The sequence below is a fragment of the Geotrypetes seraphini genome, chromosome 10, assembly GCF_902459505.1.
Source record: "Geotrypetes seraphini chromosome 10, aGeoSer1.1, whole genome shotgun sequence".
Lineage (NCBI taxonomy): Eukaryota > Metazoa > Chordata > Amphibia > Gymnophiona > Dermophiidae > Geotrypetes > Geotrypetes seraphini.
Window position 1 is genome coordinate 4,093,236 of NC_047093.1, and position 23,974 is coordinate 4,117,209.

Consider the following 23,974-nt stretch of genomic DNA (forward strand, 5'->3'; position numbering starts at 1 on the left):
AGGGAAAGAAATCTGGGAAGCTGCTGGGCAAGGAAAAAAGAAGGACAGCTGCTACTGGAGAGGGAGAAGGAGAGATGCTGCTGGGAGGGGAGGAGGGAAAGGAATCTGGGAAGCTGCTGGGCAAGGAAAAAAAGGGACAGCTGCTACTGGAGAGGGAGAAGGAGAGATGCTTCTGGGAGGGGAGGAGAGAAAGGAATCTGGGAAGCTGCTGGGCATGGAAAAAATGGGACAGCGGCTACTGGAGAGGGAGAAGGAGTGATTCTGCTGGGAGGGGAGGAGGGAAATGAATCTGGGAAGCTGCTGGGCAAGGGAAAAAAGGGACAGCTGCTACTGGACCTGGAGGGAAGGAGAAGGAGAAATGCTGCTGGGAGGGGAGGAGGGAAAGGAGTCTGGGTAGCTGCTGGGCAAAGGAAAAAAGGGACAGCTGCTACTGGAGAGGGAAAAGGAGAGATGCTGCTGGGAGGGGAGGAAGGGAAGAGAGTTACTGCTGGACAGGAGGAGGAGGGAAGGGAGAAGGAAAAAAAGGAAGGAAACAGCTGGCAGAGAGATTAGAGGAGGAGAGACACAGGCATGAGAAAGTAGAGAGATTGATGATAGGAAGGGGTCAGCAGAAAAATAAGCAGAGGGACAACGATGATAGATCTGGTGTAGGAGAGATAAAAATGAAGAGAGCAATGAAGCTGGAATGAATCATGTAAAAAGGAGAGAGGGGTACAAGCTGGATGGAAAGGGGAGAGGGGCATAGAAAGAAGACAGATACCATATGGAAGGGGGAGAGGACAGACAGTGGATGGAAGGGGCAGATGCTGGATTGAAGAGACAGAGAGGGAAGACGCTGGAAGGAAGAGAGTGAAAAGAAGATTGAAAGTAGAAACCAGAGACGACAAAAGGTAGAAAAAAATAATTTTATTTCTATTTTGTGATTAGAATATATCAGATTTTAAATATATATCCTGCTAGAGCTGGTGTTAGACATAACTGGGGACTGCAAAACCCAGGAAGTGCTTCTTTAGCTTCCAGCTGGCTTAGGGCGCTCTCTGACCAGGGGGCAGTTGCCCTAGTTGCACTCCCCTAAAACTATTCCTGTCATGTGTGACTGCAGTATTCTGTTAGCATGATATTTCTGTGTAGCATTCTGTAATAATTTGGCTTGTTCAGTTTTCTTGATAGTAGAGGGGATATATGTGAAGGGGAGGGGAGACAGGGGTTTTGTTGATCCTTGCTCTGAATTATTTGTATTTATAAAATGACAATTGTACAGAATATTGTTTCTTTTTATACTTTAATAAAATACATTCAATATAAAATCATAACTGAGGCTTGTGTGGATGGGATCAGATGATTTGTGGGGACCGAGCTCGCGGAGATGGGGCGGAAACGGGGTTTTTAAATTTTAGTCCTAGTAGTTTTCCGGTCCACAAAATAATTCTTTTTTTTCTGCCGGTCCACGGGTGTAAAAAGGTTGAAGAACATTGCTTTAGATCATTTATTGTTCTATTATCCATTTATTTTGGCTTTTTGGAAATCGATTTGGGGCCAAATAAATTGTTTGCTAGAGAATCATGTGGCATTATCGTATGACACAGTTTTATTTGGCATGTCTATGAGAGCTAAGAACCAAATATCTTCCAAAATTAATAAACTTTTACTGATTCTGACAGGAGTTGCCATTCAACAAATAACATATAATTGGTAAGATTGGAAAAGACTGAATTATAGTTTTTGGTGAAGTTCAGTATGTCACATGTATAAAATGGAGAGAGCATTAGCTGTTCAAAAAGGATATTTTATTTTTTTCTTTATTTTTTTATAAATCTTTATTCATTTTTATCTCGTACATCAATACACATATTAAATCAATTTTTACAAAACACTTGAAATTACAATCATATAATCTTATAGAATAAGAATAAATACCCCCCCAATGATCAATACTTAATTGACAATATTATACATATATCCCATCCCTATCCAAGTATAAACTATTCATGTGCTTAAGATGTCTGATCACTAGAATAAGAAATCAATGGTCCCAATATTTTTTTAAAGTTATGAAAATTTCCTTGTTGTAATGCAATCAACTTTTCCATCTTATAGTTTGTCACCCGCACTCTCAGGGCAATGGGTCCCGGACTGCGGGAGCAAGATTTGTATCCTTGTGAGCCGCGGAAGGCTCCACAAGGAAAGAAAAAGACACTAGGTTTAGAGTAAGGATTTTGCCAAAAGTCAGGTAAGTTTTCTTGCAAATCAGAAATGGACTTTATTCTGCTGCATAGCAGTAAACAAGAAACAAAAACAAACTTTTCATCAGGATTCCAAACAAAAATCATGCAGTCTTCAAAAACACAATTTCAACATTATCTGGTTTAAAGTTCAAACTCACAGGTAAAGTGAGAAGGACTCTGTATTCATGAGTCTCAGCTTTAAAGTTCTTACCAAAAATAAAACTAATCAAAATAAACAGTCTTTTCCTTTTCATAGAAACTGGTCTAGAGTTCAGTGACACAGCACTGTGCTCCTGCAGCAAATGGAAATGCTGGCCAGGTGGTGTGCTCCACGTGTTGAAATATTTGCTACACAAATGAGCCCTCAATCCCACCTCAAAAAACGTGGGGCTAAATCCCCCACCACACTGGCAGAAAAAAAAAGATTATTTCCTCCAAAACAGGAACAAGCATAACCAACAAATGTACTTAGGTTCATTCAGTCACAAGGGTCTGTGCTTCCCTGCATCAACTTGAAAGGGAGAACAAAGCACAGCTTAACCCAAAAAGAAAAAAAAAAAACAGTTCAGCAAACTCCTTAGCAATGGAAATCTTCAAAAGGTAGATTCCTTACTTGGCATGGAGTAACATATTTCCATGGGTTGTGTTTCCAGCGGTACCTCTGAGCACGGTTCCGGTCCATGGCTTGTGGAATTGCAGAGATGTCAGGAGTCAGGCCAGTATCAGCTTCAGTAATCTCCATGCATTCAGGGCCTTGAAGATCCTGCAGAGCTCTCAGTCCTGAGCTAGACTGCCAGTGCTGTTCCTGTGACCTTTCTCCTCCTCTCCAGTTCTCCCTCTGCCTTTCCAACTGCCCAGCTCTGAGGTTAAGCAACTTACAGCCCCGCCCAACCTTCCCAGGTGCAAAGCATTTCCGGTCATCAACCTTGGGAAGGTGAGGGGGAGGGGAAGTTTGGAATTCAACCCCTAAGCTCCCTCTGCTGGATTTAGTGGGAAAGTCAGGCAAGAAGTCAAAATGTTCTTTATTTTGAACAGCATAGGGATTACCTGCTCTAGGCATGGGGTTTGTACTAGGCCCAAACTTAGCAGGCTTGTCTCGCATACCACAATATGTGGCAAACTGAATTCCACCAGAAGGTATAATTTAGCTTAGTATAATCTTTCCAATTTTGAGTAATTTGTTGCATGGCGACCCCCGTCAATATTAATAATAACTTATTATTTGCAGAAATCGGATTCTGAACTCTCATTGCTGTACCAAATAATATAGTGTCATAAGAGAGTCCAACATGATTTTCTAATAATTTATTAATTTGGGGCCAAATTAGTTTCCAAAAAGCAATTCAAAATTGGTGATAGCGTTACAAGGGAATATTCATAATTTTAAAAAAATATGGGGGCCATTGACTAATTATTGTAATGATCAGACATTTTAGCACATGGGTAGAATATATGTGGGGTTGGGGTGGGGAATGTATATCATATGGAATAGGAATATGGATAAAAAGGGGGTATTTAATTTATCATATAAGAATATTTGATTGTAAATACAAGTGAAATGTGAAAATTGTTTTATTATGTTTAATTCACTTGTTGTAAGATTCAAAAATGAATAAAGATTAAAAAAAATTAAAAAAAGCAATTACACAGGGACAGAAAAAAATTAAATGATCTAACGTCCTAACTTCTAATCTACAATGCCAGCATCTATTGGATCTAGTGTTATCTAACTTTTGTAAACGTGTAGGGGTCTAAAAAACTCGATGTAACAAAAATAACCACGTTTGACTCATAGATGCTGACCTTGTAGACTTTAATCTCCAAGACCAAAATCGTGGCCATTGAGATGCAGAAATTGTCTGTCCAATCTCAATACTCCAAATATCCCTAAGACCAGTTTTCTTTTTTTTATTTAATATTTTAATAAGTTTCAAGATGTGTGTGGGCCATTAATAAATTATTGTAATGAATAGATATCATTTTTCCCTGATTATCATAAATGAAAGAATGGGGAGGGGGGTGGGTTTTCGATTTTCATTATTGGTTATGAAGGGAAGGAATGATTTTATTATATTGTATGTATTAAATGATATTAGAATGGTGGGTGGGAAGGGGTTAAATCTTATTTGGGGAGAAAATGTGGCATTTCAAGTGATGTACTAAGTTAATATGTTGTTACTTTCTGTGCACTTGATGTAAAATATAAAATGAATAAAGAATTAAAAAAAAAAGAGATATCTCCTAAGTTCGTGCACAGCCATATCTTAGAGATATTCATCAAGATCCATTGAGAACACTTCAGATATAAGAAAAGTGGATTTTAAAACATGATACGAATGAACCTAGAAGTTTGGAGATAAATTATTGAACTCAGTTTATTGTACTAAACATTTTCAGAATGTGAAAAGGGAGTATAGGGTCATCTATCTCTACTTTCAATGCTGTTACTTTATCTGCCGCAGGTATTTAGCATAATTCTACGCCTTAATATGGACCCCACAGTTTATTCCCCTGATCCAACCCAAGCTCACCTCCTGAAATGCCCACTTCTGAGTCAGTTTTGAAAACTTTCTTTCAAGCTAGCGAGTTAGCCAGCTAAAATGTCCCCTGAATTGCCTCAATATGTTTAGAAACCCAGTAGAAAAAGCTGTACAACTATCAAATTGTATCTGGAAAGAGCAAATAAATGGGGAAACCTTTCAGAAATGATCTTACCTGATCTTGGAACATGGCTCCTCCAAATGCCCAAAGGCAAGCAAAGACAAAGTAGAGCTCATAAAGTTCCTTTGAAGAATCTGGTGGGGCACTTTCTGGATTCAAAAGACATTCCAGGAGACATAAAATGGTTTGCACTATAGTCACTTCAGCGACAGGGGTGATCTTTTTGAATGCAAACCTCAGTTTATCCAGGCAGGTAGGAAGATACTTGTCAAACAAGATCATCAAATTAGCTCTTTCAGATTGAACTTTACGGCTCTCAATCCAGCTGCTAACCACACTAAAAAATAATGAGGGAAACAGAATAGAATAGGAGACTTTCATGTATGCCTTTATAAATCCACAGGGAACCATAAATGTATAAAACCTTCAAAACCCATCTAAAACAATGATGCAAAATCTAAGGCAATTCTGTTCTCACACAATAAGGGCCTGATTCTATAAACAGCAAGGCACCCTAATTCAGTGGCATACCAAGGGGGGGGAGGTCCGCCCCGGGTGCACGGCTTGGGGGGGGTGTACAGCACCCAAAGTCCTCCTGCCTTTCCTTTCCCCCGGCCCCGCCGCTACAATCCTACCTCCCCTGCTGACAAGAAATCTTTCCGACGTCAATTCAGACTTCGGAGAGGACGTTCCGGGCCAGCCAGGCAGTGACGTCGGAATTGACGTTGGAATGACTTCTTTTTTTTTTTGTATAAATATTTTTTATTCTTTTTTTTTAAATTCTTACATCAAGTGAAATACATGTAATACATTCAATTATATATAAAAAACACTTGAAATTATCATTAAATTTTCTTACAATGTGAATTAAATAAACCCTTTTTCAGAATTTATATCATATTAATATTACAATAGTTTTCCCTCCCTACCCCTTCTATATGTTCTATACATGTGTTATTATATCTGATCAGTGGAATAAATTGTCAATGGTCTCCATATTTTATTAAATTTGTTAATATAACCTTGTTGTAATGCCAATACTTTTTCCATTTTATATATATGACAAATTGAATTCCACCAGAAAGTGTAATTCAATTTAGTGTAATCCTTCCAATTCTGAGTAATTTGCTGTATGGCTACCCCTGTTAAAATTAATAAAAGTTTATTATTATCAGCAGAAATCGGACTTTGTGTTCTCATTGCTGTTCCAAATAATATTGTATCATATGATAGTCCAACATGATTTTCTAATAAATTATTAATTTGGGGCCAAATTAATTTCCAAAAGGAATTAATGCAGGGACAAAAGAATAGTAAATGGTCTAATGTCCCCACTTCTATCTTACAATGCCAGCATCTATTAGATCTACTACTATCTAATTTTTGTAATCTCGTAGGGGTCCATAAAACTCTATGTAATAAAAACAACCATGTTTGACTCATAGATGCTGATCTTGTATTATGTATTCTCCAGGACCAAAATTTTTGCCATTGAGATGGAGAAATTATCTGTCCTATCTCAATACTCCAAATATCCCTAAGTCCTGATCTCTTTTTTTTGTTTAAAAATTCGTTTATTTTCTTATACCATTTTGCGGCTTGGTGTCCTAGAAAATCCGCTTGAAAACAAAGGATTGGTAAACTATATTGAGTGTTAAGATTCTTCCATTCAGGGAACCCTTCCTGAATGGCCTGCTTCAATTGCATCCATTTAAAATATTGTGTTTTATCTAATCCAAATTTTTGTTGCAATTGTGAAAAACTAAGCAGTGATCCATTTACTATTACATCTTTTAAAGTTCGTATACCTGCTTTTATCCATTGTTTCCATACTATTTTAAATCCACCAATTTTGATCCTGGAGTTTACCCAAATAGATTGATTTAAAGATTTAGTCAAAGGATCTGGTGTTAAATTGCTTATAAATCTTAGTGTTTTCCATGTATCTATTAGAATTCTGTTGTCCTTATATCTCCTAGGCATTGTTATACTGATAAAATGTTCTGGATGTAAAGGAAACATGAGGCGCCATTCTAAATATAACCAGTCGGGTACATTTTCCATGAGATCTGGGAGGATCCAATACATTCCCTGTCTTAAAATATAGGCTTGATGGTACCTATAGAAATTTGGAAAATTTACCCCTCCTTCCTTAATTGTTTTTTGTAATGATGCTAAAGCGATTCTTGGTCTTTTCCCAAACCAAACAAATTTTGTTAGAATATTGTTTAATTTTTTATAAAATGACCCCTGAAAAAATATTGGAATCATACTCATTTGATAACAAACCACAGGTAAAATCATCATTTTAACTGTTTGGACTCTTCCCCACCAAGAAAGATGTAAAGGATTCCATTGCTCGCACATTTCTGTTATTTTTTTTAATAAAAGTTTTTCATTCTCTTTTACTGTGTCATCAATTGTATTTTTTATAAGAATACCTAAATATTTTAGTCCTTCCTCTTTCCATTTAAATGAATATGAATCAAATAGTCCTTTGGTGCAATGGATATTAATTGGAAGAACTTCAGATTTTTCCCAATTGATTTTATATCCAGAAAACTTTCCAAACTTTTCTATTAAATTAAGTAGATGTGGAATGGTGTCTTCTGGTTCTCTTAAATATAATAATATATCATCTGCATATGCAGATAATTTAAATTCCCAATTAGAAAATGTGATTCCCTTTATTCCCTTAGTTTGATTTATTGCAATTAATAAGGGTTCTAGAACGATATCAAATAATAAGGGAGATAAAGGACAACCCTGTCTAACTCCCCTTAGCAAGTTAAATTTATCAGATAAATTATTGTTTATATTTAATCTTGCTCCAGGGGAGCTATATAATGTTTGAATAATTTTAATAAAACCAGGTCCTATACCAAACCATTCTAGAGTTTGATACATAAACTTCCATTCTACTCTATCAAATGCTTTTTCTGCATCTAATGATATTAGAAAAGCTGGATCATTCAAATTTTTTGCTAAATTTAGAGAATGAAATGCTAATCTAGTGTTATGTGAAGAGTGTCTTTTAGCAACAAATCCAGTTTGGTGTATATCAATAATAAAAGGAAGAGCTTTTGCTAATCTTATAGCTAGCACTTTAGCAATTAATTTAGCATCTACATTCATCAAAGATATAGGCCTATAATTTGTTATCAATGTCGGATCCCTGTTTGGTTTTGGTAAGACAATTATAACAGAATCAGCCATAGTTCCTGTTATATTTCCATTATTTATTTGATATTGATATAAATTTAATAGATAAGGTAATAAAATATTTTGAAATGTTTTGTAAAATTCAACAGTATATCCATCTCCACCTGGAGCGGATCCAACTCTAAGAGCTTTCAATGCTGATTCTACTTCTTTTAAAGATATATGTTCTTCTAAACTTCCTTTTATATAATCCGGAATATTTGGTCCAATAAATGCCTTTAAAAATTCTATACCATCTTGTTCTTTATTTTCATAAGTATCAGAAGTGTATAAATCCTTATAAAAATCAAGAAATTGTTTTATAATATCTTCATTACTAGTGTGTGTATTGCCCTGTTTATCCTTAATTGCAATAATCTTAGATTTTCTTTTTTTTGCTTTAATAAAATTTGCTAATAATCTTCCATTTTTATTTGAATTTCCATAATACTGTATTTGCCGACAGAACATATCTTTCCTTACAAATTGAGAAGAAATCTCATTATATTTAACTTTTGTTTTTAATAATTTCTGCAATGTATCATGTTCCCATTTAGTAATTAATTTTTGTTCTAATAATTTAATTTCTTGTTCCAATTGTATAAATTGTTTTTTAAGTTGTTTTTCCATATATGCAGAATATGATATGATATTTCCTCTCATTGTTGCTTTATAAGCGTCCCATAAAATTTCAATGTTTATGTTATCCAAATCATTAAATTGAAAGAATTCATGCATTTTTTCTTTAATATTTTCTATAAATTTTATGTCTGCAAGTAAAGCATTGTTAAATCTCCAAATTGGTTTAGAATAAACAGATATATCATTTTGTAGATCAATCCACACACCAGCATGATCTGATATGATAATAGGATCAATAATTGCTTTCATCACTTTTTGTGCTATGTTATTAGAAACAAATATATAATCAATTCTTGAAAAGGATTTATGGACCTGAGAACAAAAAGAATATTCTTGATCATTAAAATGAAGGATACGCCATATATCTACTAAATCACAAGTTTGTATCAAAAGACTTCTTGTCGGCGGGTGGAGGTAAGATTGCAGGCGCAGACCGGGAGAAAGTAAGGGGAGAGGTGTTTTTTTTTCCACGGTATGTAGTGCAGGATGTAGGCAGGCAAGCTGGCTGGCTTTAGTGCAAGTTTTTTTTTTTTTTATTAGGATTTTATATACCGCCTATCAAGGTTATCTAAGCGGTTTTTACAATCAGATACTCAAGCATTTTCCCTATCTGTCCCTGGTGGGCTCACAATCTATCTAACGTACCTGGGGCTATGGAGGATTAAGTGACTTGCCCAGGGTCACAAGGAGCAGCGCGAAGGGAGGGAGGGAGATAGGTAGGCAGACAGGCAGGCTGGCTTTGGGGGTGTAGAAAATCTGGAAGGCAATGTGGGGGGGGGACATAAGGAGGCACTGGGGGCACCATGGACACAGGAAGGAGGCACTGGGGGCACTACAGACACAAGACAGGGCACTGGTAGTACTAAGGACACAGGACGGGGCACTGGGGACACTAAGGACACAAGACGGGGCACTGGGGGCACTATGGACACAGGAAGGAGGCACTGGGGGCACTATGGACACAGGAAGGAGGCACTGGGAGCACTAAGGACAAAGGACAGGGCACTGAGGGCACTATGGACACAGGACAGGGCACTGGGGGCACTATGGACACAGGAAGGAGGCACTGGGGGCACTAAGGACACAGGACAGGGCACTGGTGACACTATGGACACAGGACGGGGCACTGGGGACACTATGGACACAGGACAGGGCACTGGGGGCACTATGGACACAGGACAGGGCACTGGGGGCACTATGGACACAGGACAGGGCACTGGGGGCACTATGGACACAGGAAGGTGGCACTGGGGGCACTATGGACATGGGAAGGAAGGAGGGAGGGAATAGAAAGGGACAATTGTTGGGCCTGAGTGCAGAAAGAAAGAAATGAAAGAAGATACACAGTCAATTAATAGATGTCCCCTTTTGATGAAAAAAATAAATGGTCACATTACCTCTGACTTACTTTTTCTGCAGCAGAGTCGGCAGATGCACTGAGGTGCAGGAAGGTCCCATGATGACTCATCTGCCGGCTCTGCTCCGGAAGAAGTATGTTACGTCGGAAGTGGTGGACCCGGCAGACGCAGTCATTGCGGGACTTTGCCGCAACTCCCTGCGTCTGCCGGGTCCACCCCCTCTGACGTAACTTACTTCATCCGGAGCAGAGCCAGCAGATGAGTCATCACGGGATCTTCCAGCATGCGGATGCTGAGTCCACTCCAGAGCAAGTACGTCGGAGTGGGGTGGACTGGCAGCCGGCAGCTACAGTCATCGTGGGACCTTGCTGAATGAAGGGAGAGAAAGGAGCAAGATTGCTGGAATGGAAGAGTGGTGGAGGGAAAGAAAGGGGGCTGGGTGGTATAGAAGGGTGGTGCTGATAAAATTGATGTACAGAGAAAAGGGAGAGACATAAGGGGGAAGGATATTGGAGGGAAAGAAAGGGGGCAGATGCTGATTGAAGAGGGGTGGATGGCGAGAGAAAGGGCAGACATTGGATGGTAGTGGGGAGCCTATGCTGGATGGAAGTACAGATGGGAGAGATAAGGAAGGAAATGGGAGGAGAGAAAGAGGGGAGCAGACGCTGGATGGAAGTGGACAGAGAGAGAAGATACTAGATGGAAGGATTGGAGAAAGAGGGTACATGATGGAAGGAGGGGATAAATAAAAGGAGGGCACATGATGGGAGAAAAGGATTGAGTTAGGGAAACCACTGGAGAGGTGAGGGAAAGAGGTGGTAAGCTTTAGGTAGACAGTATAAAAGGACATTGATGAGAGGGTAGTAAGAACGTAATCTAGACAGATGCAGAAAATAAATTGAAAAGGAAAATGAGGGAAAAAAGGGAAAGGGATTGCAGAGGAGAGATGTGGGAGAGGAAGGGGGGGAGAGAGATGCCAGACCAATGGGGGTGAAAGGAGAGATGGAAGGGGGAGGCATACAGTTTCTGGAAGGGGAATAGAAGGAGAGAAGATGCCATACAGGGGAAGAGAGACGGCAGACAGTGGATGGAAGGAAGAGAGTTACAAGAAGCCACAGAGGACAAAAGGTAGAAAACATTTTCTATTTATTTATTGCTTTAGGAGACATGTGTCACTGTTTCTGTGATGCACTGTATGCAGAGTCCAGCTTCGTACTGGTTCAATTTAACCTTTGTCTATGTATTTCTATTTTATCCCCCCCTTTTACAAAACTGTGGAGCGTTTTTTAGCGCCAACCGTGGTGGTAGCAGCTCTGATGCTCAGAATTCTATGAGCGTCAGAGCTGTTACCACCGTGACTAAAATCCACACTACAGTTTTGTAAAAGAGGGAGGGGTTAGTTTGTGATTACATATTCCATACTAGGCGAAGGTGTTTTCTGTGTTCTGTGTGTTCTAAAGACATGGTTTTTGTTAGGATTGACTGCAGGATTGATCTGTACTAGTCTGGCTTGTTTAGTTTTACAATGGGTGTATTGATGTTGTACTGCTCACTGCAGTATGTAAGATGCTGCCTTTTCCTAGGTACTTATGTGTGACATGTGGCTTGTTACTAAAAATCATGTTTTTCGTACAGATGGGGGGAACATGAAAGAGTTGCCATACTTGGACAGACTGAAGGTCCATCAAGCCCAGCATCCTGTTTCCAACAGTGGCAACCCAGGTCCCAAGTACCTGGCTAGATTTCAAGCAGTAAAACAGGCTTAGGTGCCACCAAGACTTATTCTATTAACGGTGTCGTGAGGTTGATTGACAACTGCGTGGTGTCAGGCCTACAAGTTAAGTGCCACTAGGTGTTGTTTAAAGAATCAGACTCTAAAGGGATAATTTTATAGAAATTTGCAGGCTCAAAATACATCAATTTTCTTTTCTTTCCCAATTCTTTATTCATTTTTTCATCTTACACCAAGATTGTTGGAGTATACATTTGGAAAAAGATGGAGATTAAGATATTTTCAATGAATGTCAATGGCCTTAACCATCAAATAAAAAGGAAAAAAACATTAGCTTTCCTAAAACAGCAGAATGCTGATTTGTATTTTATTCAAGAGACGTATTTATCAATGATGGAATCAAGAAAGCTGGAAGGGAGTTGGGTTTGCCAAAATTATTTTGCTCCTGCAGTTGGCAAGAAAGCTGGGGTTGCCATATTAAAATACATCAATTTTCAAAATGAATTTACACACATGACTTACTGAAACATAATTAAAGCTGTTTTTGGTGCAGCTAGTTATATATATGCTTTTTAAACTCTAAAAGTATGAGCAGACCCCCCTTCCCCAGTGTGGGCATAAGACCTTATAGCTATACTTTTGCTTATAAAAGGAGATCTGCAAGTGCCGCAGTTTTCTACTCACGGGTTCCAGCCCAAATCTGTGGGGTTAATATAAAGTATTCCAGCTCTGGAAACTGTCGCTGGAGTAGCTGTCCGTAGATGGCTAATCTCAAACAGAAGTCGCATAGTATTATTCAAAGGAATTCGCTCGTTGCTGGCTAAGGTAAGAACCTGGGTTAGAAAATCAGAACGTGTCAAAGGATACAAACTTAATTATCATTATTAATAAAGATGCAGTTTTGAAAATGTGGACTATCTAAACCAGCGCCTCTATGATGCTATTATTAGTTTCTCCATCCTGCTTGTGTTCTCTCTCTCTCTTCCTAGACACTGGCATAATACAACATGGCTGGCCACACTTTAGATTTTGTACTAACACACCACTCAGACTCTCTTGACCTTGATGAGGCTCTTTTGAACCTGGGTGTGGCAGCCTATTAAAAATGGACAGCTATGTGGTAGAATGGGCAAGCATGAAAAATAAAATAGCCATTATATTTTCCTTCCATTGCTCTGGATTTACTAGTCAGGGTTTGTTTATAAGATAAGGACCTATTCAAGGGCAAAGGAGGAGGGTTTAAATGGCTAGATAAAATTACAATTGGAGAAGCCAGAACAAAAACCAGTTAAGACAAACAGGGGATAATATATTGACTTAAATATGTGTTTTGTGCTGGAAACAGGAGTAGGCCTTCTCTCATGTCACTATAATTAATATATATGCTCTGTTGAAGACCAGAGAAGATACACACAGGCTGTAGCTTAGTTTTATGAAGTCCCATTGTTTCAATGTGTGTCCAGTCTGGTCTCCAGAGACCTGCAGAACAGATAAGGTTTGGCTTTTGACTGGTTGCTACAGAGATGGACTTTTCTTCTTACTACGGAGATTACATTCCAGGGGAGGGGTTCCCTCTCCTTTTTTGCAGGATAAAGTTAGAAATGCTAATTGGATATACAAAATGATGAATTAAATTTTAGTAAACTAATATTATAGGGAACATAAGAACATAAGCAGTGCCTCCGCCGGGTCAGACCATAGGTCCATCCTGCCCGGCAGTCCGCTCCCGCGGCGGCCCAAACAGGTCACGACCTGTCTGAATCACCAGAAGGGGCTCCCTTGCCACCTTGGTTTCTCATTGAAGTCCTATCTTCCCATCGTAGTCCTAACCCTCCGGTCTTGCACATGCACGACCTGTTGGGTTTCTATACTTATTACCTGGTTAGCTTTCTATACCTGTGTTACATCCCAGCACCTCTCTCAGTATCGCACGATCCCTTTATCCCTCAGGAATCCGTCCAATCCCTGTTTGAATCCCTGTACCGTACTCTGCCTGATCACTTCCTCCGGTAGCGCATTCCAAGTGTCCAAGACCCTTTGGGTGAAAAAAAACGTCATTGCATTTGTTTTGAACCTATCTCCCTTCAGTTTCTCCGAATGCCCCCTCGTACTTGTTGTCCCCTTCAGTCTGAAGAATCTGTCCCTATCCACCCTCTCTATGCCCCTCATGATCTTGAAGGTCTCTATCATATCTCCCCTGAGCCTCCTTTTTTCCAGAGAGAAGAGCCCCAGCCTATCCAACCTCTCGGCGTATGGGCAGTGTTCCAGCCCTTTTACCAGTTTCGTTGCTCTCCTTTGGACTCTCTCAAGTACCGCCATGTCCTTCTTGAGGTGCGGTGACCAATACTGAACGCAGTATTCCAGATGTGGACGCACCATCGCTCGATACAATGGCATGATGACTTCCCGCGTCCTGGTTGTTATGCCCCTCTTTATGATGCCCAGCATCCTGTTGGCTTTTTTCGAGGCTGCTGCGCACTGTGCAGATGGCTTCAGTGATGCATCCACCAGCACACCCAAGTCTCTCTCAAGTCTGCTGTCTCCCAACAATGCCCCCCCCCCCAATTTGTAGTTGAACAACGGGTTCTTTTTCCCTATATGCATGACCTTGCATTTTTCCACGTTAAAGCGCATTTGCCATTTGTTTGCCCAGTCTTCCAGCTTGTCCAGGTCCCTTTGCAGGTCCTCACACTCCTCCCTGGACCTAACTCTACCGCACAGTTTGGTATCGTCTGCAAATTTTATAACCTCGCACTTTGCCTCCTTTTCCAGGTCATTGATAAATATGTTGAAGAGTAACGGCCCCAGCACCGATCCCTGTGGCACACCGCTCGTGACTCCCCGCCAGTCTACCCGACAACCAGTGCTTGATCCATCTGTGCACATCCCCTCCCACCCCGTGGTTCCACAGCTTCCTAAGCAGCCTTTCATGTGGCACCTTGTCGAAAGCCTTTTGAAAATCGAGGTAAATGATGTCTATGGGTTCCCCATTGTCCACCCAACTGCTTATTCCCTCAAAAAAGTACAGAAGGTTCGTTAAGCACGACCTTCCCTTACAGAATCCGTGCTGGCTTGTTCTCAGTAAGCCATTCCTCTCAATGTGCTCGCAAATGCCGTCCTTGATCATAGCTTCCACCATCTTCCCTATAATTGAAGTCAGGCTCACCGGCCTGTAGTTCCCGGGGTCACCCCTCGATCCCTTCTTGAAGATAGGTGTGACATTCGCCAATTTCCAGTCCTCTGGTACCTCACCAGTTTTCAAGGATAGGTTGCAAACATGCTGGATTGTGCCCGCTATTTCTTGTCTTAGTTCCTTCAGAACCCTTGGGTGGATCCCGTCCGGGCCCGGTGATTTACCGCATTTTAACCTGTCTATCTGTTTGAGGACATCCTCTTACTTACCTCTATGTGCTCCAATTTTTCGGCCTGTTCCCCACTCATGAGCTCCTCTGAGTCCGGTATATTAGATGTGTCTTCGCTCGTGAAAACCGACGAGAAGAACATGTTCAACCTCTCAGCTACCTCTTTATCCTCCTTAATCACTCCCTTCCTATCCCCATCGTCCAACAGCCCCACCTCCTCTCTCGCTGGTCGCTTCCCCTTTACGTAACTGAAGAATGCCTTGAAGTTTTTCGCCTCCCTGACCAGCCCCTCTTCGTATTCCCCTTTCGCTTTTCTAACCTCTTGGTGGCATTCCTTTTGGCATTTCCTGTGCGCCTGGTGATTTTCCTCCGTTGGGTCCTTTTTCCATCTCCGGAAGGATACTTTTTTGTCATTTATTGCCCTCTTTACTTCAGTTGACATCCAAACCGGGTCCTTTGATCGCTTGTTCTTGCAGCCTTTCCTGAAACTGGGGATGTACATTCTTTGTGCTTCCTGCAGGGTGTCCCTGAATAGGGTCCAGGCGCTTCCCACAGTCTCCATCCTAAAGATGTTTCTGAGCTTCCTCCCCACCATTTCCCTCATAGCAACATAGTTCCCTTTCTTGAAGTTGAGCGCAGTTGTTGCGGTCCTCCTTACTATGGGTGTCCCCCTTTCTAATGTGAATCTGATCGCATTGTGATCACTGTTACCTAGTGGTCCTCCCACTTCTACCCCTCTTGCAGGCCCCCCTAATCCGTTTAGGATGAGGTCAAGAGTAGCACCCCCTCGCGTCGGTTCTTTGACTAGTTGCTCCATGAAGCAGTCCCTCACAGCTTCTACAAATCCTGTTTCCCTAGTGCAGTTGGAGTGACCCGTACTCCAGTCTATTCCTGGGTAGTTGAAGTCCCCCATCACTGTTACACTTCCAGTCCTGCATTCCTGTCTCAATTCCGCTTCCAAGTCGTGTCCGACTCCTTCTGGCGTACCAGGTGGGGGATAGTACAGCCCCAGTTTTATGCCTGCACCCTTGTTTCCCGGCAATTTAACCCATAGCGATTCCAGCCCCTCTGCCTTCATTGCCATATCCATCCCGACCGAGTGGATAGAGTCCTTTATATATAGTGCTATGCCTCCCCCCTTCTTGTGGGTCCTGTCCCTCCTGTAGAGCTTGTACCCCGGCAGCGCCACATCCCATTGATTTTCCTCTGTCCACCAGGTTTCTGCAATTCCAATTATATCTAGGTCCTCCTAGGGACTATCATATTTAAGGGTTCAGATTGAAATATAATTACCTCTAACAATTGTACTGGAGGATGCATATAGGAAAATGCAGGGTTTGTGGGAGTGGATTGGCCACTCCCCTTTTCTTTCACTGAGACACAGGATTTTCAGCGCATGCTCTTAAATGACTCAGTAACATGGAAGCAGTAGTTTGACTCTTAAAGAGAAATGATTTAAAGCTGTGTGAATGGATAATTTTTCCTCTGTAAGTATATTGTAATACTTTTTCCTGATTTCTTCTGTACCTTTTCTTTATTAGATAAGCTAGTATTAAAATGTAACTTTTAAGAATCTTTGTGTGAGGGGGATGGACACTCCCCCAATATGCATACAAGCGCCTTATATGGTATCAAGTATTCATGACCAATTAGATGCAGGCAGTAAAATGTCATCATGTATTAGGTATATTTAAGTGAACCTAACAGAACAGAATTTTGAGGGCGTTAAGTCCGGGAAGTTGCATTTACACTCTCTGACTTGTAAAGTTCCTCCATTGTACAAATGAATGCCTTGAAACAGGACTGTCTGTTGAATTTTAATAAAACAAGATTTTATCTGAAATATTTATACAATTATCATCATATCAGTGCACCTATGGGCAGGGTAGAACCAAAACTCTGCTCAACCTCTTTCATTTTTCCTTTTCCCCTGTCCCTTGCTCTGACCATTTTGTTATCAGCTTCTCCCTCCAACTTCCAAAACCTTATTACTTACACTATAATGCCCTGGATCCTGTCTCTATTTCCTTTCCAACTGATTTTACATATCTCCCACTTTCTGACCAATCAGCTCTTTGAAATTCTGTTCTGCAATCTAAGGTCGCCTCCAGGGTTTCCTTACATCTCAGAATTCCAAAACTACCATGAAGGCTCGATACCAGGACAGCCTTTGTTTTTTGAAAAGATATTTTCATTGATTTGAATGCATCTCCCAGAAATTGAGGACCCTAGCAATCTCACTATGGACGGTTCCTTAGTTCCTATTGTTCAAAAACCTCAGATGTCCATATTACACTTCTCTGATCAATAAATCCTCCCATCATCCTAAGAAACTATTTACACTTGTTACTCAGTCCTCCCATTTAAACTCTGAATTCTCCTACCAAGACACCATAAACAGCATCCCAGTTGTAGGCAGTGATAGCTGTCCTGCCACTATCTAACAAGCCAATCAACACACACATTTTCTAAAAAAAAAAAAAAGACAAACCCGAGGCAGGCTGCCTACACTGTAGGCGTCTCTCGCAGGTGCATGGAGGCGCCCAGGGACGCTTAAGCTTGCACAAGGCTGGGTGTGGTTTTGCACAGAAGTGGTTTTAGGTGAGCTTAAGTGGCCCTAGGCGTCTCCCTAGGGCCAAGATAGGCACCTGAAATGTATGCTGGCAAATGCCAGCCAGAGGGAGTAGGCAAAATGCTGGCCTACATTTCAAATGGATACGACTGCTCAACTGACTGCAGCAAGGAAATCTCCCTGCTGCGATCAGCTGAGTGGCCATGGCAGGGAACCCCCGAACCCCACCACAAGTCAGCTGGCAGGAAGGATGCCCACCATTCTGAAGAGGTGGGCATGTGGGTCAAACCAATTCATCCAATGAGAGACTGGAATTATCAGCTGTTCTGACACGTCACGACGCTAATATGTTGTCTACGGCTCACTTCAAGTGGGCCATAGCAACCAATGAGGAGTGGGAATCTCAGCTGTTTAGACAAGAATAAATAGTTAGCCCTGAACATGTCGCTGCCATCTTACTGAAAACATTCACGAGTGTCAGATGGCAGCGGTATAGGTTAGAATTCAATTCTTTGTTTTACTCTCAAAATTAGGTATATAGTTGAGGTTGTAATAAATTATTTAACTTATATTGTGGTTGTAATATTTGTTTTAGGGCAGATCCTTGACGAAGATATTGCAAAACATGTTGGATCCAACTGCTAAGTCCACCAACATGTAAAAAAAGTTGACTACTACTAAGATAAGTAAAAATTTAAATGAAATGTTAACAAATTAAAATGATAAAAAATCATTTGAATATTGGTTTTGAGAAGAGGCAAAACATAAAAATTACAGTAGACTTAACTATACCTTCTGGTGGAATTCGTTATGCCACATTTACAAAATGGAAAGAGTAATTGCCATACAAAGAAGGAATTATAATAATTTTAAAAAGATTTGGGGGCCATTAACAAATTATTGCAATGATTAGACACCATTATCCATTGAAAGTACACTTATACATAGGGGGGGAGGGGTGGGTATAAAGTTATATTAAGGTTTGATCAATTGATAATATTTATAAGATATTTTTGATTAAAATATTTGTGGGAAGGGTAGGAGGGGAGGGTATAAATGTATGTTTTTAAGATGATGTTAAAAGAAGTACAAGTGATGTTTACAAGGTTTAAATGATGTAATATTATGTTCTTGATGTAAGATGGAAAAATGAATAAAGAATTTGAAAAAAAAAAATCTTTTAGCTGTGACCAGTGAAGATTCTACACGTAATTCTCCCTGCAGAAAGAATACAATGTGTTATGGGACGGTGGAGTAGTGTTTCTGATGTCTTCAGTAAGATAGTATGTAAAGCTATATGAAGAAAAGAAGAGTTGAATCAAAGGTAGATCACTTAGGGTCATTGAATGAATGTTTATACTGGAAGCTCTAAGAGATTTCTGCAGCATCCACCCAAATGATCAATATTACAATAATCTAAAGTGCTTAAAATAAGTGACACATAGGAATCTAAGGCTGGTCTGAATTGTAATCCTAGTCTGCAGCAGAACGGAGTGTTGAGTGACAAAATGATCTATCAAGGGAGTGCCTAACTCTAGAAAGATCTTCTGGGCAATGCCTAAATGTATGGACCACTCGTGAAATTGCAGACTCTGACATAGTTTATCCACAAGACAGTTGTTTTTCCCTGCCATATACATAGCTCTGAGGAACAATCCAACTATCTGGTCATCCAGTTCAAATTTATGAATCAGTAAAACCATGTTGCCTTAGGTCCTGCAATTCACTGAATTCTAGAAATCTCACTATTCTCTATTTTAGAAGTGTTTTCTTTCATTTAGATACCACTAACCTGCTTATAATTCCCCTTTGTGTAGAGGGATCCCATCTGCCCTTCTCCAGTCCCACTTCCGACACTAGAGAAGCGTTGAAAGCTGCCAGAACTTCCCTTCATAAGAACATAAGAAATGCCTCTGCTGGGTCAGACCTGAGGTCCATCGCACCCAGCAGTCTGCTCACGCGGCGGCCCACCTGTGCAGTAATCCTCTATCTATACCCCTCTATCCCCTTTTCCAGCAGGAAATTGTCCAATCCTTTCTTAAACCCCAGTACCGTACGCTGCCCTATAACGTCCTCTGGAAGCGCATTCCAGGTGTCCACCACACGTTGGGTAAAGAAGAACTTCCTAGCATTCGTTTTGAATCTGTCCCCTTTCAACTTTTCCGAATGCCCTCTTGTTTTTTTATTATCTGAAAGTTTGAAGAATCTGTCCCTCTCTACTCTCTCTATGCCCGTCATGATCTTGATCTTCGATGTATGCCATCTGGCCCAATCACTTTGTCCACTTTTAGTTTAGCTAGCTCCTTGTGAACATAGTCCTCTGAAAATCATTCAGGTACCACATCTTTGTTCTGGCAAAGCTGCAACAAAGATATCATTTTGATGCCAACTGAGGGAGAGCACTAGGACAGGGCAATGGTTTAACTCCATTAAGAAATGGTAACTGCAGTGGCGTACCTAGGGTATGTGGCACCCAGGGCCCATCATTTTTTGACCCCCCCCCCCATCTATATGAAAAATATGACTTTTAGTAACAATCCACATATCGCACAACAAGAGTGTACCTAGGAAAAGGCAGCATCTTAAACACTGCAGTGAGCACTAGAACACCAACACATGCATTCTAAAACTAAACAAGCCAGATCCCGCACAGTCAATTGATCCTGTAGTCAATGCCAACTGAAAACTATGTTCTTTTCATACACACAGAACAGAGATTACATTACATTACATTAGGGACTTCTATTCCGCCTATACCTTGCAGTTCAAGGCGGATTACAAAAGAGCTAACTGGACATTTCCAGTGAAGTTATAACAGTTTTGTTTTGTTTTGGTTACAAGGGAGGAGAGGTAGCTGGATTAATTCCGGAAGAACTTGCAAATTGGATATTAAATTGACTGTACGTTACTGTGTGATATAACAAATAGATTACAGTTACAGTACAAATAAGATTGCGTTATATTTCAGGGATCTGAATACTTGGTTGGTGTTTTGGGGAGGAAGAGATTATTTAAGTGGAGATTTTGGGGAGAATTTATCTAGGAGGGGGAAGGGTTGGGCTAAGATATCTGGATAAATTTTTTGAAAAGTAGGGTTTTGATTTCTTTTCTTTTTTTTCACATATCATTTGTATTTACAAACAAATAGTCTTGTAAGATAAAATAAATACCCCCCTTTTTATCAATATTCCTAATTCCATATGATATACATTTCCCACCCCATCCCCACATATCTGCTACCCATGTGCTAAGATATCTGATCATTAGAGTAATTAGTCAATGGTTCCCATATTTTTTTTAAATTATGAAGATTCCCTTGTTGTAACGCTAACACCTTTCCATCTTATATATGTGACAAACTGAATTCCACCAAAATGTATAATTTAATTTAGTATAATCTTTCCAATTTTGAGTAATTTGTTGCATGGCGACCCCTGTCAATATTAATAACTTGTTTTTGTTTTGTTGCTAAAAGACATTCCTCTAATAACTCTAGATTATTGTTTCATATGTTAAATTTATCAAAAAAAATAGATGAACCGACTTTTACAGTTTCCTTGGATGCAGAAAAAGCGTTTGATAGGGTAGAATGGAATTTTATGTATCAAGCTTTAGAATGGTTTGGTATAGGTTCTGGATTTATACAAATGGTAAAAACTTTGTATAGCTTCCCGATTGCAAGATTAAATATTAATAATATGATATCTGATGGATTTCAATTGCGGAGGGGAGTTAGACAAGGTTGTCCTTTATCTCCTTTGTTATTTGATATTATATTAGAACCCTTATTGTTAGCAATACAGCAAAACAGGGAGATACAGGGTATTCCATATTCAGATATGGAATATAAAATTTCGGCTTATGCTGATGATATTTTGCTTTATTTGAAAAATCCAGAATCTACCTTATCTTCATTATTAAAATTAATTGATAAGTTTGGTAAATTTTCAGGTTATAAAATTAATTGGAATAAATCTGAAATTATACCCTTAAATGTTCATTGTGTAAAAGGATTATTTAAAGATTTTCCGTTCATATGGAAGGAAGAAGGATTTAAATATCTTGGCATTCAAGTTAAAAATACAATTGAAGATACCGTAAAAGAAAATGAAAAATTTGTATTAAAAAAAGTTACGGAGTTGTGTGAGCAATGGAACCCCTTACATATTTCTTGGTGGGGGAGAGTTCAAACTATTAAAATGATGATCTTGCCTGTAGTTTGCTACCAAATGAGTATGATACCTATTTATTTTCAGGGGTCCTTTTATAAAAAGATTAATAGCATATTAACGAAATTTCTTTGGCTTGGTAGAACACCTAGAATAGCTTTAGTAACTTTGCAAAAATCAATTAAGGAGGGAGGGGTAAATTTTCCAAATTTTTATAGGTACCATCAAGCCTATATTCTACGTCAGGGTATGTATTGGATCCTCCCAGAACTTATAGATAATGCACCAGATTGGTTATATTTGGAATGGCGCCTTATGTTTCCCCTAAATTTAGTTCACCTTCCAAGTATTAACATGCCTAAAAGATACAGAGAAAATAAAATTTTAATGGATACTTGGAAAACGTTGAGATTTATAAGTAAATTAACACCTATCCCAATAAACAAATCAACTAATCAATCTCTATGGATAAACTCCAAGATCAAAATTGGCGGAGCTCAAATCCTTTGGAAGAACTGGATTATTGCAGGCATTAGATCTTTGGATGACGTTATTTCAGAAGGTAAACTGCTGGATTTTTCACAATTGCAACATAGATTTGGTCTTAATAAAACACAAAGTTTTAAATGGTTGCAATTGAAGCAGGCCATTCAGGTTGGGTTCCCTGAATGGAAAACATTGAATAATCAATATAGTTTAAAGTTCTTATGTTTTCAAGCAGACTTCCTAGGGCATCAAGCCGCATTGTGGTATAAATTAATATCTGGATATTTGAATAAAAAACCAAAAAATGGTCTAAGAGATATTTGGAGCATTGAGATTAAGCATCAAATTAATGCATCTCAATGGCCACTAATTTGGTCTTGGAGAATGAGATGAACAGTGTCAGCATCTATGAGACAAACTTGGTTCTTTTTATTACATAGAGCTTTTTGGACCCCTACACGTTTGCAAAAATTAGACAGTTCTAAGTCCAATAAATGCTGGCACTGTAATCTGGAACCAGGGACTTTAGATCACTTACTATATCATTGTCCCTACATTAAAAGTTTTTGGAATTCAATTTGGCCACAAATTAATAAATTGATGGAAAATCATATAGCAATATCATATGATACAGTATTATTTGGAATGATGATGAGAAAAAAAAGTCAAATTTCACCAGAAAATAACAAGCTTTTATTAATAATGACAGGGGTTGCCATTCAGCATATAACTAATAATTGGAAGAATTATAATAACCTAAATTATACATTTTGGTGGAATACAATATGTCATATATTTAAAATGGAAAGAACAATAGCAATACAAAGAGGGACATATACTAAATTCATAAAAATATGGGGGCCTTTGACAAAATATTGCAATGAATAATTAGTAGGATTTTCTTCTTCTTTTCTTCTTTTAAATATCTTCTTTGTGACACACATAGAGGGGGGCAGTTAAAATAATTATACATAATAAAATATAATATGATTTATAATATGTAATGTATGATTGAAAAGTAATAGAAGGGTGGGAGGAGGGAGGGGGGATAAAATACATTTAGAATATAATGTATTAGATATAAAAGTGATATTGTGTATTTATCAATTGTACTTTAATTTTTTGTACACTTTATGTAAAAATTGAAAATAAAAAATATATAAAAAAAAAAAAATAATAATAACTTGTTATTATTTGCAGAAATCGGACTCTGAGTTCTCATTGCTGTACCAAATAATATAGTGTCATATGAGAGTCCTACATGGTTTTCTAATAATTTATTAATTCGGGGCCAAATTAGTTTCCAAAAAGCATTTACAGAGGGACAAAAAAAATTAAATGATCTAACGTCCCAACTTCTAATCTACAATGCCAGCATCTATTGGATCTAGTGCTATCTATCTTTTGTAAACGCGTAGGGGTCCATAAAACTCGATGTAACAAAAACATCCATGTTTGACTCACAGATGCTGACTTTGTAGACTTTAATCTCCAGGACTAAAATCGTGGCCATTGAGACACAGAAATTGTCTGTCCAATCTCAAAACTCCAAATATCCCTAAGTCC

At 39.2% G+C, this 23,974-nt stretch overlaps 1 protein-coding gene across 2 annotated transcripts in view; it reads right to left on the reverse strand.

Moving 5' to 3' along the window:
• The window catches only part of DNAH17 (dynein axonemal heavy chain 17), a 954,442-nt gene that overhangs the window by 408,017 nt on the left and 522,451 nt on the right, over positions 1–23,974 (reverse strand). For both annotated transcript variants that reach the window (XM_033960179.1, XM_033960181.1), the window contains 2 exons: positions 12,504–12,652; positions 4,941–5,223 (listed from right to left, as the gene is read on the reverse strand). In XM_033960179.1, coding sequence (XP_033816070.1) covers positions 4,941–5,223; positions 12,504–12,652 — 432 coding nt within the window. The remainder of the gene's footprint in view (positions 1–4,940; positions 5,224–12,503; positions 12,653–23,974) is intronic.